Source organism: Idiotropiscis lumnitzeri, chromosome 3 (genome assembly GCF_059441095.1).
Source record: "Idiotropiscis lumnitzeri isolate Australia: NSW breed Sydney's pygmy pipehorse chromosome 3, RoL_Ilum_1.0, whole genome shotgun sequence".
NCBI classification, from domain to species: Eukaryota; Metazoa; Chordata; class Actinopteri; order Syngnathiformes; family Syngnathidae; genus Idiotropiscis; species Idiotropiscis lumnitzeri.
The window spans coordinates 21,477,058-21,492,558 of NC_142393.1; the positions used below are offsets into that span (position 1 = coordinate 21,477,058).

Below are 15,501 nucleotides of genomic sequence, written 5' to 3' on the forward strand. Positions count from 1 at the left end.
AAGCTTGTGGGAGCTTTCTGATAAGCAGCCTGCATTTTTCCACTCTGTGCCTATGCGCCGCCGCAAAAACATCAACAAGCAAGCAGTGGGTGGGAACGAGCTCCACATGTTGGCTCAGCACGTGGACTTGTGCACCACCATAGAAATGAATAGATGAGACAGTTTTCAGTGAGTGTTGACCTTAGCTCTTCTAAATTGAATTAGTTTTGATTCTTTTTTTTTAGAGACGGTTTGTTAGTTTTTTTAGGTCCTATTTTTTTTCTCAAAAAATGCTTTCTTTTATTTTAGTTTGTTTTTTTTAATTAGTTTTAGTGTTAGTTTTACTCATTCATATACAAGTATGTAAGTTGCATTTGTCGAGTGCAAGATGAAAAAGTCACCATGTATTGAGTAATAAAGTGAACTACTTTTAAAGTAAATGACTACTAATTCCCTAACGACTTGTCTTCTTTACGGCTGCAAAGTAATACACGGAAATTAATACATTTGAAATGAACCCCGAAAGCTCACGTATGAAATGAATCGACAACGACAAAAACAAAGGCCATTTTCACAGTTTGATTTAAATTTCTAAACCAAAAATGTAGTTTCAGATAGTTTTATTCCATTAACATTTTTTTAAATGTTAGTTTGTTATTTCATTAGTTTATGTTAGCTAAGCACGCCTGGAAGCAATGCAATCATAAGAAATACTTTTCCTAATAATCCGTGTATTAATCATTTCTAAACCCTTTAATGTTTTTGCTTATTGTGGAGAAGGATTTGCAAGAGTGCCATGGTGGGACCCTGGCATATCAATGGAATGCCAAGCATTCATTGCTGGGATATAAAAGTCAGCATGTGATGGAAAAGCAGAGCAGCCTTTGAGAAAGTGGGTCACGGAGTTCATTGAGGCGGGCTGAAAGCCTCCTTAGGCTGATTCGGGGAGAAATAATGGGGCCATCCACTTTCAAAACCCTCCAGAGCGGCAGCAGGCTGGCAGGGAGGCGAGAGCCAGCAGTTTGGTTGTGGTTGCCAAAGGAGCAGCTCGTCCACCTTTAAAGCGCCTCTTAAATGCTTGTAATCTGTGGTGTTTTGGCATAGCAATCTTCTCCTTCCCAATTTGGGCTCCCCAATTTTAAGTCAGTTAACGCAATTTTTTTTTTTTACTTCAAAAATAATTTGCATACTTTGCAAAGTCAAATTCAAATAAATTCACCTTTAGCACATCCTCTGAGAACAAAACACCGTGCTGAAATTACCACTAGGCCTTGCAAACCAACACTGTCGGAGTGTGGTGCTTGTGGGCAGAACTAAATGGACGGTAGAAGTTTTGAGAAAAATGCTGGTATATATGACTAAAATTGAATCAAAATATACTTCATATTTTATGCTTTTACATTCAATCCGAGATTATATTCAAATAAATATCTCTTAGAGGCTTCATCAAAAAATAGTACTTGAAAAATGAGATTAATTGCAAGTAATTACGTATTTTCTTTTGTGAGTAATTAGTTAAAAAAAAATTTATCACTTGACAGCACAACCAGTTATGTCACACGCAGTCACATTGAAAATATATATTTTTTAAATTCAAACACATTGTACAGGTTAAAGGTTAGATTAATGATGGTAAATTTTAAAGATTTTTCTCAGTCTTGTCTTTTTTTATATCACAAAAACCTTGAATTGGAACAGGGCTGTGTAGCCCTTTTATATCCAATTGTACGATAAAGACTTTTTCCCGACTTTTTGATTAAACTATAGCTAAAAACAATCAACATCAAGAAATTACAATAATACACCAGGAGCAATCAATCAATAATTTTGATGATTGAATCATTGAGATTCACCTGAAGTGTATGAATAGAACAATAGAAACATAATAGATGACAAATGGACCTCATTATTTAAAAAAAAACAAAAAAACAAAAAACAAGGGAAGCAGTCGTACTGGTTAAATAACTGATTTATTTAGGTCACTATGCACAATCTATACAGATCAAAGCAATAATTTGACCACCAGAATCCATAAATTGTTATAATAATTTCTCGTGAGTGTCACAATAGAGAACATAGTGTTGTATGTACAATGGAAGACAAAAGACAAACACTTGGCGTGAAGAAAAATAACATTTACAACAGCAAACCAAAACAGTAGAATCATGGACACGTTTGTTACATTTGGTTCAACTGTTGGAAACTAGATCGTAATCATGTCGCAATTGCATAATATACCATTGAGTTAAAGTCTGTCAACAAGGCAATTTATTTTTTATATTAAAATATTTTGCTTTTAGACAGTGAAGGAGAGCGCATACAATACACTGTAAAACCTGAAAGCAATAATAAGGGTAGCCAAAATCTTTTTACAGAAATACTATGCAATACAGGTAAAATCTATATTAATTCTCTGTACTCTCAGTAGAATAGTTTTCACTTAAACTCTGTCTATTTACACCATATTCACATCCAGGTAGTTAATAAATACAAACACCAGTACCGTCATGGTATACAGCTCCAATGTCATTAAACTCTGTTAAACCTGACGCCAGCTCAGTGATATTTTGGGACCTGATACTAAGGTTCACAAGCTCTACAGTACCCTGAAAAGTGTGGAGGTGGATTCGGCACGTGTATGACACCATGGAGGACTGACATCTAATATTTACCGCGTTAAGACTAGAAGGTGGGATGACAAATAATTGTGAATGGATCAGATGAAGGGAGGGTTTAAAGTGTCATTCACTTTTAAGCCAATGTGACAATTGTGTCAGATGCTAAAGCAGCTCATGAACAGAACCAAGATATCTTCTAATGTCAGTTAGTGGTGTGTACAAGTAGCACAAACAACGGAGATGTTAGCATTGATGCTAATGCAAAGATGAATTGAATGGTGTGCATAGACCGTACAGTGCGTTGCAGTTCTTAGAAGCCAGTGCAGCATCTCATCGATCCTAAAGGCCTTTTGAGATACGATTATTACAAATTGTGGCGTTCGTTTCATCTGGAGCTTTAGTTCTTTAGACCAGTGGTTCTCAAACTTTGTGGGTCCAGGGGCGGAGGAGTTTAATGCCATTTTCTGTCAAAATATATTAAGTACAAAACAAGGAGACTTAGGCGTTGCGGATTTCAAGCGACCACATAGCTTTGCCTTAGGAAAGTCGGCTCAGCCTGATGCGAACACAATGCAAAATATCAAAAACGGGCTCACGAATCATATCTGTGGGGTGGGATTGGAACATTAAGCAAAGGAGATTTGAACAAAAAGGCCAATATTGTTAAAAAACTGCAAAAACAATTAAAATATTTTTTTTAAAAAAGCAGGTATTGTCGAAATCATACCAAAATTTACGTATTGGCCCTCCCCCATAGATAGGTGTGCACTTTTTAAACGATGAATTGGAAAGAATTTTTCTGCGGACTGCAGTTTGAGAACCACCGTTTCACTTCCTTTCATTTTCCACACAGCAGACTCCCCCGAGAGTTTCCATGGCGGTGCCAGATGTTCCAGCCTTTCTAGTACGGCGCCACTAGACAACACACTCACTTTTAGTGTTCAGTGGCATCATAGCAAGATGGGGCCTGCATACGTGGAGCTGCAGGCTCACGTTATCGAAGGTAAAGGTCGCAAGGGCAGTGCATTCCAACGCCTGCTGTTGTGGAGCTCAGATACGACTTAATATATATATTTAGAAATATATTTTCTTAAGTTTGGATAAAAAAATAGTCTTGCGAGAATAAATAGCAAATTAAGAAAATACTTTGAATGTACCTTTCTGAAATAATACTACTTTCCCAAGAGAATAACAATATAGAAGTTCAGACAGACATACGGCAATAATAGAATAATTATCTCTTATTTCACGGAAAACACAAGAGAACAATGTAGATATGTAAGGCATCGGGTGGGACCCATTAAACATTCGTCCTCATGAAATAAATAAAGTCAGCAAATATAGTTCTGTACTCAGTGTACTTCTCACACCCGTGGTAGTCAGGTTTCATGGAAGCAGTGTTCGCGGACTGAGTTGTTGCTCCATTGCACACACGCGCACGCGCACGCACACGCACACACACACACACACACACACACACACCCCAACAACCCCTCATACCCCTCGCTAATTCCCAACATGCATAAATAGTGGCCTACTTTAGGCCTGCGTGCGTGTGTGTGTTTTCATGTAGCTTTGAGGTTTGCATGCCATCTTTTGGGGTCGCAGAGGTAAAAGGGGTCACGATCACGAGGACAGTTGACTGCTTCAATCTGTAAGAAACAAGAGACAGAAGAACATTTTAGATACAATTTGCATCAAACAAGTCTATCAAAGAAAACACCAATTCAACCGCTGTTAGGCCATCCAATATCGAATAGAAATTGGTTCAGGCAAAGGATGAATACCAAAGGTTGTGCCATCATAGCTACTTAGCATATGTCTGATTTTTGTATAAGGTATACAATACGGTCACGTCCACTGACAATGTCCATTTACATTACATATAGATGTGGCAAGTTGCCGCTGTTTACTATTACCAGCGGCGACACCGCACGCAAATGATAGCAAAGGGAGGTGAAGCTCGGAAGCATTTCGGCAACGGTCATAATTACATAATCCGGGATGGAGAGCGATGGGGGAAGGGCCGGGGAATCTTGTCAGAATGCTGTGTTGCTATGGCCACCAACTGAGCGGAGGACCACTGATTAGAAGGTGGAACCCGATGAAGTATTTGAATTATGGTGAGGAACACTACAACCGCTACAAACAAGGCAAGACATAGCTTAGTTTTTTTCCCCTTATCATACAGAGCAGGAAAGTAAGAATAAACAATTGAAATAATGTGGTTGCACAATTGTACACACACTCTCATAACTTGGCGCGAGACTGTGTTCAATCACACACTTGCCATATTAAGTGCGACATTTTAACCCCAAATAAACTTCAGATAGTCTCAAAGAAATTTCCTGACATTTTTGCTTCCTAACTGAAGCCTGACTTATTTTTTTATGCTTCATTAACTGCTATTTCAATAAAAAGTAATAACAGTTCTAACGCACGACCACCGTCACCATGCTTTACTATATGCATGCGGTTCTTCGGGTGATGATTGGTGGTGTGTTAACGGCAACACATCTTTTGGAATTATGGACAAAAGGTTCAAATTTGGGTTCCTCAGAACATGCCATTTTGGACTTAAAAAAATACAACTGAAATGTACTTTCCAATTCACATTGAATTGTAGAACCATTCTAGTCGTGCGGAATGTTTATCAATCACAACTACATGAGGTCATAAACAATCTTGCATCCAGACATGCTTTGATTCCATAGAAGGGAGCATCTGATCAAGGCCTGCTGTCTAATCTGTCCTGCCGAGGATGTAATCTCATCTGGAGCCGAGGCTGGCACTACGCTGGCCACACACACACACTAATGGAGCAGCTAACGCATCTATCTGGAACATCCCAGCCTACTTTATCCCGCCACGCACGTATATGCAGAGACTGGAATATGTGACACACTTTTGCCTGCCGTGTTACATTACATCCATGGTTGTTTCCTACAGTATCAGGTGACAAGGCCCTAATACGTTTGGATACGCATGTGCGCAGCACATGTCTTTGAGAACACATGTCCATTTTTTTTCCTTCAAAGGATTGGCGGGTTGATGGAAATGCAATTGAATTGAAGCAAACTCTTGGTGCGTTTCAGTTGCAGATCAAATGAACTGATTGGCGTGGCTTCAAAGGCATTGGAAAATGTTTGCATGTGATGCAAAAGTCATCCCATTTGCATGTGTGTTACGTTTTTACACTCATCAGCTCTGTAGCCTTATGGTGTTCAGCTTGTTCTCTTTTGGGGTTTTTTTTTAAAATAGATGTAGCGAGATTTTTGCTCTTTACTGGAAGAAAACATTTGTCTGGAAAAAAAAAAGAAACGCTGAAGCTCACTCTGTAGCCTGCTTAGCTTTTTCTTCACTTAGCTATTTGAAGACAGCTATGTTTTTCAAACATTTGAAAAAAAGTACCACCTCAAACAAACTCTTGGCTCTCCAAGTATCACCATAACACCATCTTAGTAGGTTCAAGTGTTCACCAAAAGCAGTTTAAAAAACAATTTTAAAAATGTCAAAGTGAACGTATTTTACTTAAAAGTTAAATACAACCGAACTGTATTTAGCACATATACTGAACTGTATTAAAACATATAATCAATTACAGTACATATTTCAAGTACATTATGCACCACTTAAACATTTAATGAATTGATTGTCTTAACATTATTGATAACCGGCAGTTATGGATCATTTTGTGCGGATTTGTGCTTCATAAGTCGCATATTTCTCAGTAGTCTGTACAGCCAAACTTCCTGTTTACATTCTTGTGATCAATTAGAGAATCAACTTTTTTTCACTTTGTGGTTCCATTTTCTGGTGCACTTGAATTTTTCACTGAGTGAACACTAAACAAATCAGGATTGTCGGACACAGACTGTTAACACACCATCACCTGAGACGGAGCGGGGAGTGCCAAATTAAGAGATGGGGGCGCCCTTCGGGTGATTGACACTTGTTATGTTTAGTCTGGTCAAAACAAATTGATGCGATTGCGTTCATTTAATCACGTGTAAAAGATGTTACGCGCCCCCCAAAAAAAATTCTCCATCCTCTTGCATGCCAACCTTGTTGCAGTGCACCGCTCAAATTTGAACTCCACACAAACCCAGACACATGGACCAGCATTAAAAAGCTACCTTAAATTTAGCTATGTATAATCTCTTCAAATTGTCCAAGTGTATCCAGTACGGAATGTACAGTGACGCATGCCTGCCAATGGATCATTGTGATAGCGTCATTAGCCAGTCTAGTGAATATCTACGGGGTGAATGGCGTTTAAAAAGAGAAGGGGGGATTTAGGAGGAGACGGACACGAATGTTGCTCATCTTCCAGATGAATTCCATTGCGCGGATGGTCATGCACGCTTTGGCCTGTAGGTGTGCCAGATGGTGAGCCTGTCATGACCACAAAAGAGAGAGGGGTGTGGGTTTAAAGGCCAGCGTTTACGTGAGCGGACCAATGGTTGCAAGGACAGTGTTTGAATGAGTGCGATGGTGGAGGTGTTTAAGCCCACCTCTTGCCCTCGGGACGTTGGGCCATCTGCCACAAGCACATCTCAGCACAACGCCACTAAACGGGTCAGTTCCTTCATGTCAACAATACCGATTGGAACAGTACCCTCAGTACGTGGGTGGCGTGACGTCATCGATCAAAATCACTTTGAATCATTTGTCTGCGGTAATTCATGACTATAATACATGATTTATGTTATTATATGGTAATCAGCGAACCTCTCTCCTCTAGCTTTTACAAATTTACAAACCAGTCATGTGGAAAGGTTTAAAAAAAAAACTTTATGAAGTTACCAAATCTACTTTCCCTCACCAGCTGAAGTCATCTCTCTACCCGTCTGTCTGTCTGTCTGTCTCTTGTGCTTTGGATTTGAATTGTGGGTGCTCAGGCTTCCTCCATCATTCCCAAAACATGCATATTAAACAGCCATAAGATGGAAAACAACTGAGAAACATATGAAAATAAACATCACATTGATTTGTTTTTTTTGTTGCCGTATTAAATTCTTCCAAAGATCTGGTCTTGGAGCAATACAAAAGTAATTAAGTTACATTCATATTACGGTACTTTGATTGCATCACTAACGGTAACTGTAAGTATGTATGTATCCGTGTAATAGTCAGATACATCCCATGTTTGGAATAAATTGGTGAGATATTCTCATACCTACCGTTGCTGACGTTTGTTATTCGGTTTAACATTATATCTTGATCAAATCTCTTCAAACAATTCATACTAAAAGAATAAATTACAGCATGTGTCATTCCTGCAGAATGAATGCATAAAAATCCATTTTCATCCACTAACTCGGTTAATCCAGACAGACGCTTGGTTTTAATAACTTTAATCTGATTATTTTAGATGATTTTATTATAATTTTTGCAGTTTCAATAATATTTCTTTTCTCTTTCTGTGTTGCTTTTATTCGTAAATCCCCTTGAATTGGCTTGTACATGAAGCGCGCTATACAAATAAACTTGATTTGCCTAATAGACAGGTTATTCGGTAGAATACTTGATCGTAAAAATAATCTACGGCTAAACACCGACTGAAGTTACCATGTGTTCGCATCATTTCCAGGCTCACTAATTAACAGAAAAAATGCTTGATGGTCCAGAAGTCCAATGTGACGTGTAAAAGTGAAAACGCCAGCGCCGTCTTGACCCTGGCTCCATTTTACACAGCAGTAGGATGGAATATTTGCTAAACAAGCTATTACGTCTGCCATCCCAGTGAGTGTGTTTGGTGGCTAAAGAGCAACCAAGCATTCCCCTTGGCTTTCTGCAAAGCATACAATACTCAGCGGCGGTGGCCCCTCCCACCTCTGCTTGTCTTACTTCTGCTAAGTGAAGGGCCTAATGAGGCAGAAGCGCAGGGTTTTGCACGTGTCTTCTTGCCCCATTATCCATTTATTCATTCGCTCTCGCATCACATCAGCCAAGCAGCAAAACAAGTGACTCTCTGAACATCGCAGACATAAAATAGAAAACAAATGCTTCACATGCTTGAAAATGGAAATGATATTCCTCATTTTCTTGGTTCAATCAGTACATTTATTGAACAAGGGATTTATTCTTAATCACTGGAAGAGAGAACATTATGCTTGTTTACCCTAACACTGGTATCATCGAGGTTATGCTGCATTAAGTCTTGAAGCAACATACTTGTAAGTGGCTTTCAATCTCCATCAGAGGGCACAGTTAATTCAACCCAAGCTAATATGTGTTCTAATTAATTAAAACCAACACGGGAAATTAAAAAACAATCATGTGGAAAGCTTGCTAACCACCGCCTCTTCGTGGTATAGCAAATCTTGGACTAGCTGCCGAAAAACTCACCTATTCGCAGTATTAAAAGCTTTTTCTCTAATGCCCAAAAATGCGACAAGATGGTGTATTTCTAATTTTGTTGGTTGCCATAAAATATTTGTTACGTCACAGAGTCGAGGAACACCGGGCTAGTTTCAGGCAACTGATAACCGAGACACGCTAGCATACTTTGGGCTGCAAACAAGCACGAGTTTACTTAGCTTGCACTTTGTCGTGTGTCTGTCTGCTGATTACAGTGCGATCAATGAATTTTGAGATATATAAATGAGACAATTTGAGCTGGTGACGCGGGTTGGTAAAACGGCCACACGGTGTGCGCCAATGTTAGTGTGTCATGAATTGGACGCTGGTCACATAACTTTGCTTCAACACACAATGGCGTTGCTGGTGTTCCAGTTCAGTAACTACTGGCTATTTATAGATCCCGTATGTTCTGCCATAAGGAAAACTGCTTTATATGCTTAAGTACATACACTTTTCGGCTTCGTGTGGAATCAAGGAAGTTTTTTTTTTTTTTTAACAATCAGCCACCTCTGCACATGGGCATATCTCAGCTTTTTTGTAATGGGCACTTACTAAAATTTTATATTTGACACGTTTGAAAAATAGATTGGATGTTTGGACTAAAAAATATGCACGCAATTTAACTTCAGGCTTTTTGTTGTTGCTGTAATTTCCATTTGTATATAGCTGCATAATATTCTGTAGACGTAAATTAAAAACATTTTCTGCTAGTCGCCTCCTACTGCAAATGTTGCTTGCTTAGAAATGCAATCAGGATTATTGTGACATCCAATTACCTGACAGCCGTATAGCAATAGAGCAACTTTGTTGTTTCCCCTTCTTGCCTTCAAGGACAGTCATTCACTTGTGCCAGATCTCACATGTCAGCCCTCAAAGCGCCACGCGTTGTGTCCGACCTTTAAGTGCTCACAGAAACATGTGAGCTCACTGTGCACAGAGCTCGAATTTCACGACAACATTTGGCCCTCTCCGTTTCCGACGGACGCTTGCCTGTTTTGTTCATTGGCATATTTTGGGAAGCGATATTGATCATATGGTGAGGCGTCCATCGAGGTCACATTGATGGGCAGCACATCTTTAATGCCTACATAACTGAAAAACAACAGCCGGAATTACCTTCGGCCCAATAATCACAAGTTTGAGATAGTCTGCTATCAACAAGGTATTTATCATTACTCTAAATAACAAACCAGAGAAATGTCAGACAATTACAACCGCTTTGCCATTTTAAAGGGAAGGATTCGCTTCAAGCGCTCAAATGACTGGAAAAATAACCGTTACCTTTGACAAAAAAGAAAAGGAAAAGCCTCATTCTTAGAAATTCTGTACAAACTGTACTGTAAGTGAAAGTGTTTGCTGGCTCCACGCGCGGTGGCGTCACGCTCACACACAGGGTTGTTTACTTCACTGTTCTCCACCAGGTCACGTTTCAAGGCAGCTTCGCGTTGCCTTCACTTACTGGCCGTAAATGTTAGGATTGAACCACTTGTTTTGAAACCGAGAATCTATTTAAGGTGCACTAACTGCAATTGCATGCCTCTTGTTTTGTCATTAAACCTATTTGATCCTAACATACTCTAACCACAGAAAATAGGTTACAACAGGAAGACAAATGCACAATAGAAATGCAGAACACATGGATGCCCAAATGTCAACTAGTTGAAAAAGAGATTTAAAAGAAAAAGTTGCGAATTTTCTGAAGTCAATAGGGTTGTGCATCTCTCCAATAATAGATGATTCAATATGCATCTTGATACATAGGGAGGGACAACATTTGATTTTAATGTAGAACGATGCGATTCGATATGGTATGGCTCGGTTGGAGAGGGTTAGATGCGATGAGTTTCTTGTTGTTTTTCTACATTCATATGAATGAACTTGTCAGTATTGTAAATGAGGCGTTTCATTCAAAGATATCGCTCTCCACTCCAAAACAATTCGACATGTATTTCTTAAAATGAAACGATTTGATGCGGGTCGATTACACTTGCATATTTTAAACCAAAACTGGTTTTCCTTGTCAAATTGTTTTTTTCTAACACTGCTAAAAGTCATAGAAATCAAGGATTTCAGGATTATTTTTTTTTTTAATACATAATTTTTCACAAAAACTGTAATACTAATACTACAACTAATAATGGTGACATTAAAATCACCCAGGGTTTAAATAGGTGACATTTGTTGTCATTAATCACCATTTGTTGGAATTAATTCATACCATGGTACAAGGTCAATATGATTTATATTGCCTTCTGTTGATAAAGACGTTAAACTATAGTTCAAATTCCCTTTTTGTTATGTAAATAAGTTCAAAATAAAACTCAGTAGAGCACCTAAAGACAACATATTTATCATGTACTGTACAGGAAATCAACAGACTAAGTGCATGTTTACCACCATCATTAATATATAGCTGTTGTGAAGTCTTGTCAAGAAAGTGGTCGTCAGTGGACGCAAATATAAATAAAACATTTACAAGTCTCACCTTTGGCAGTAGTTGCAGACTCCTTGAAGCCCAAGCAGACATATGGCGTGCTGTGTAATCCATTGATACCCTGTTTGCAGCTGCTAACTGGTTTGAAGCCGACCAGCTCATCACATTTGTTGTCCAGCAGGTTCAAGGCAATGTAGTTGAGTCTGTTTGGGTAAGCGGCCGAGCCCCGGCGGTTTACGGGGCTTCCGTACTCCTCGTCGGAGCACTCGCTGCTCCGCGAGGAGATATTCTCCACAGAGCTGTGCCTCTTCCCGGTCTCACCGCGGGCAAACGAAGGGAAGACGGGCGTCACAGTGGCCGTGGAGGAGAAGGTCTCAGAGCTGTGGCGTCTTCGGCCTTGGGGATTGGCGCGGATCACCTTGGCAGAGCAGTCGGGGTCCAGTGTGGACGAAGAGGCAGCCCCGAGAAGGAAGACACCAATTCCTTCTGGGACTGCAGACTCTTCCATTGAGTGTCTTCTCCCTCGGCTGCTCTGACCACTAGAGAATACAGTTACAATTCACTGTTATAGACCTCACATTATACATTAAAAGATATGAACTCCTCCGCAAAGGACAAGAGAAAAGCATCAGTGTTTATAATTTGTCAAAATTCAAATTTCTACCACCGGAGAGGTCTGCATTCCAATGAGTGGAATTATAATTAGCCAAAAGATTTTATTTGAAATTCACTACTTCCTCTATTGATGATCAGTCACTTGCCCTAAAATGTTGGACTTCCTTGAGCATGTGGTCAAAAGTGAACAAACTATTATTTATGGCATGAAAAAAGAAAAAAATATGAAAACACACATACCTTGTTATTTGAGGAACAAGCTGAGGGGGTGAGCTTGTCATCCCAAAACTCATCTGTGTATAGTCATTGTGGCCCTCTTTGCCTTCTCTTGGCTCTTGATGCCCATCCAAACGATACTCGCCACTTTCCTCTGAGCCGTGACACAACGAGAGATCCGGGAGTGCATCCAGGTGTTCTGCAGCAAGAGTGCCAGCCTCCTTCGGCTGGTGCAAGGCCATCTCAAGTTTGATGTAAGAAGTCAGACAGGGCCTTCTGGAACCCTCGTCACAAGAACTCAGTGATGACGACTGGCTCTCCGTAGACTCTGTCGAAGGCGGAGAGCTTCGGGTGCCGCTGAAGTCAATGTTAATGTATTCTCCGGGGCTGCGAGGCTCTCCGGGCAGGGGATACTCATGCATGCTCGGCAGGGTCCTGAGAGTTTCGAGGGACAGCCTGTTGGGCCTGCCGAGCCTCCCTCGGTGGGTCACGTAGGAAGCCCGGCTTTGTCTGGCTGGGGAGGCGGTCGATGGGCTCAGAGCTGAGTCCTGAGCTGCGGCTGGTTGCATCACAGAATAGTAGTCCATATCTGCCGCTCTCTGCCTCGAACTTTGCGGGCTCATCAGCACGTACTGGTTGCTGTCGTCATTCTTGGAAGCTTGGACTTTAACGGGTAGCGAGAGGGAACTGGGCTGGTACACCGGCCTCACTGTCGGTTCACCCGCCATTAAGCCCATGTAGTAGTCAGAGGGGGTCTGGAGTGCTGGTGGGTTTCCGGGTGACATATTCATGTATTCCCCGTGCCTGTCTGGGCTTTCCATGGAGGACTTGGAGCCACACCACATTCGCATGTAGCCGTTGTCCTCCAGTGAGATGCTGGAGGGGGAGCTGGTTTTGTAACCCCTGCTGGTCGCCCCGTGCGGGTGCACTCTGGGGTTCACAATCTGCTTTGGTGCCGAGACGCACATGGGGCTCATGGGTACATAGTTGTCAACCTTGCCGGATTGCGGCGCCACGCCTGGAGTCATGGGCATGTAGCCATCGTCACCAAGGTTACTACTAGAGCTTCTGGATGAGCCAATCTCTATGTCGCCATAATCTTCTGGATAGCAGACTTTAGGTGAGGCGGAATGAGAGTCGTGTCCCTCACGGGCCTGGATGAGTGTATATTCATCCAGAGATGCGGACGACAGCGGTGCCACTGCTTTCTGTTGCCGTGGTGTGGTGAGGGAGTGAGTTCGCTGCCTGTAAGCTTTATCCATTCCCACCCCTTCGCCACCCGCCATGGACCTCGCGCCAACCATTAGCATGTAGCCACAAGGGTCACTCATGTCTCGGGATGAAGGGGTGCTCGACAGGGACTCGGGAGTATCGCTGCGTGTTAGGGGGAGGAACTTTGCTTCAACTGGGCTGCAACTGTAATCGTCGCATAACATGAAGCTGGTGTCGCTGAGGGACCCACTGCAACTGAAAGGTTGTACAGCCTTGTTGGGAGTGGAAAGATTATGTCCGGGTGACATGCTTATGGGGCTGGAGGCAGCGGGAGGGGAGTTGGAACCTGGCATGGACATGCTGTGATGCAGGTTGGAGGTCGACTCAAGCATCCTGCATGTGCGCCCGTCGCTCAGAGTGTTGGACCGGCTAAGTTGAGTGCCGGCGTTCGGACTGACGGGTCTTCCATTTACAGGCATTGACATGGACACGGGCCGCGGAACACCTCCGTCGCCCTCGCTGGAGGTTCTCACCCGGCAGGATGTCAACTTCCTCCCCGGAGATGTGGCGGTCGCACTGGCTGTTCTTGATCTCCTCACTAGGCCCGTCTGACTTGGGGGCAAGTTATTGAGGTTGCGTCGCGTGGGCACCGATATAGGGGTGGTGCTGGCTGACTGGCTTTTGCTCCTAGGCCTGAACTCCGAGAGCTCCTTCATGGCCTTCATGGCTTCCAAGATGGTCTCGTGGATGTTCTGGGCCACAACAGAGTCCTCTGCCTGCATCCAGAACTCGCCAGCCCCGGTTACCGCTGACCGCCCCACCTCGATGAAGAAAAAGCTGTCCGAGTGGCCGCATCTCCTGATGTTCATGAGCTGTAAACACACCGCGGCTGTCTCGGAGTTCAGCTTGACAAAACTGATGGTTCGGCTAGACAAACAAAGCCTATAAACTCCCGTGAGGTTCTTCAACTGGCCCAAACCTTTGGATTTTAAATTGACCTGCCATACCTCCTTGTAAGCGGCCGTCGCTGGGGTAACAAGTCCATAGTTGGCTTCTTCAAAGCCAACGAGAGAGGAGGTGGAAGCGGGGCTGTCGTACACCCTCCCTTCGGCGAGGAGGTCAGTTAGAACCACGTACCAGCTCTCCTGATCCTGCTCGCTGTCCGCAGCCACGGCGAAGTACTCGTCCTTGGTGTAGAGGGCGATCAGGTGTTTGTGTTTGGCGTCCGCCCGCTTGTTGACGCAGAGGCAGGAGTCCAAACTTATCACCCGTTTGGCGGCGCCCTTGTTACGCCATTTCTTCTCACTCTCGTAGTACTCCAGCCGAGCCGGTGAACGGTCGGCGGGCTCCCTCAGCACGAAAAAGCGCCTGTGTCCGTGTTTCTGCTTCCTCAAGTAGCCGCACTTCTTTACGCCATTAGATAACAGGTGTCCCGCCACCCCCGGAGGACTTGCCATCTCTCGTCACCGAGCACCACAACGCGCTCAATTCGAAAAGCCTAATTAAAGATATTAAAACGCCACTTTCATTTAATCCATGGCAGACGTTTCCGCGGTGTTCAAAGTAAAAAACGGTGCGGCTAAGACTACCGTTGCACTGATTCGGTTGTGAAGAAAAACAACATGTGAGGCGCTGCTCTAAAACCACAGGAGAACACTGAGTCATAGGGGGGCGTGCCTGTCTATCATCCAGTTTCAAGGTCGCCCATTGGCTGTTTCCGTAATTCAAACACGCCAAGCCCCTCCCTTTGTACTTACCTCTTATTACGGAGACAAACATAATACGTGACGGCCCTGAAACATGTATTTCTCCTAAACACAGTGAGTTCTGCCACATAAAAGATAAATACACTGAAAAGCATTTAAAGATGTTTAATTTTGAAGGATTTGCAATATTAACGCTGGCTTGTTCGTGTGCACATAGCGGGCACTACCAGTAGTAAACAATGCCCCCCATTTGTTACGTAAGCGTAGTTGTGGTGTATTTTTATACCAGTGTTCCTTCCTCGCGTCTCGTTTCTACTCTCCGGGGAAGAAAACTGTTTATCAGTGACTGCATTTA

The 15,501-nt window shown here is 42.5% G+C and overlaps 1 protein-coding gene across 1 annotated transcript; it reads right to left on the reverse strand.

Annotated features, from left to right (window-relative positions):
- Positions 1–1,930: 1,930 nt before the first annotated feature.
- On the reverse strand, positions 1,931–15,087 carry LOC148340346 (insulin receptor substrate 2-like). Its single transcript, XM_088290331.1, has 3 exons — positions 12,253–15,087; positions 11,449–11,936; positions 1,931–4,249 (listed from the first exon to the last, which is right to left on the reverse strand). Exons 1-3 carry the CDS (start codon positions 14,895–14,897, stop codon positions 4,245–4,247), a joined length of 3,138 nt encoding a protein of 1,045 aa, XP_088146457.1. The 5' UTR covers positions 14,898–15,087; the 3' UTR covers positions 1,931–4,244.
- Between the last annotated feature and the right edge of the window lie 414 nt (positions 15,088–15,501).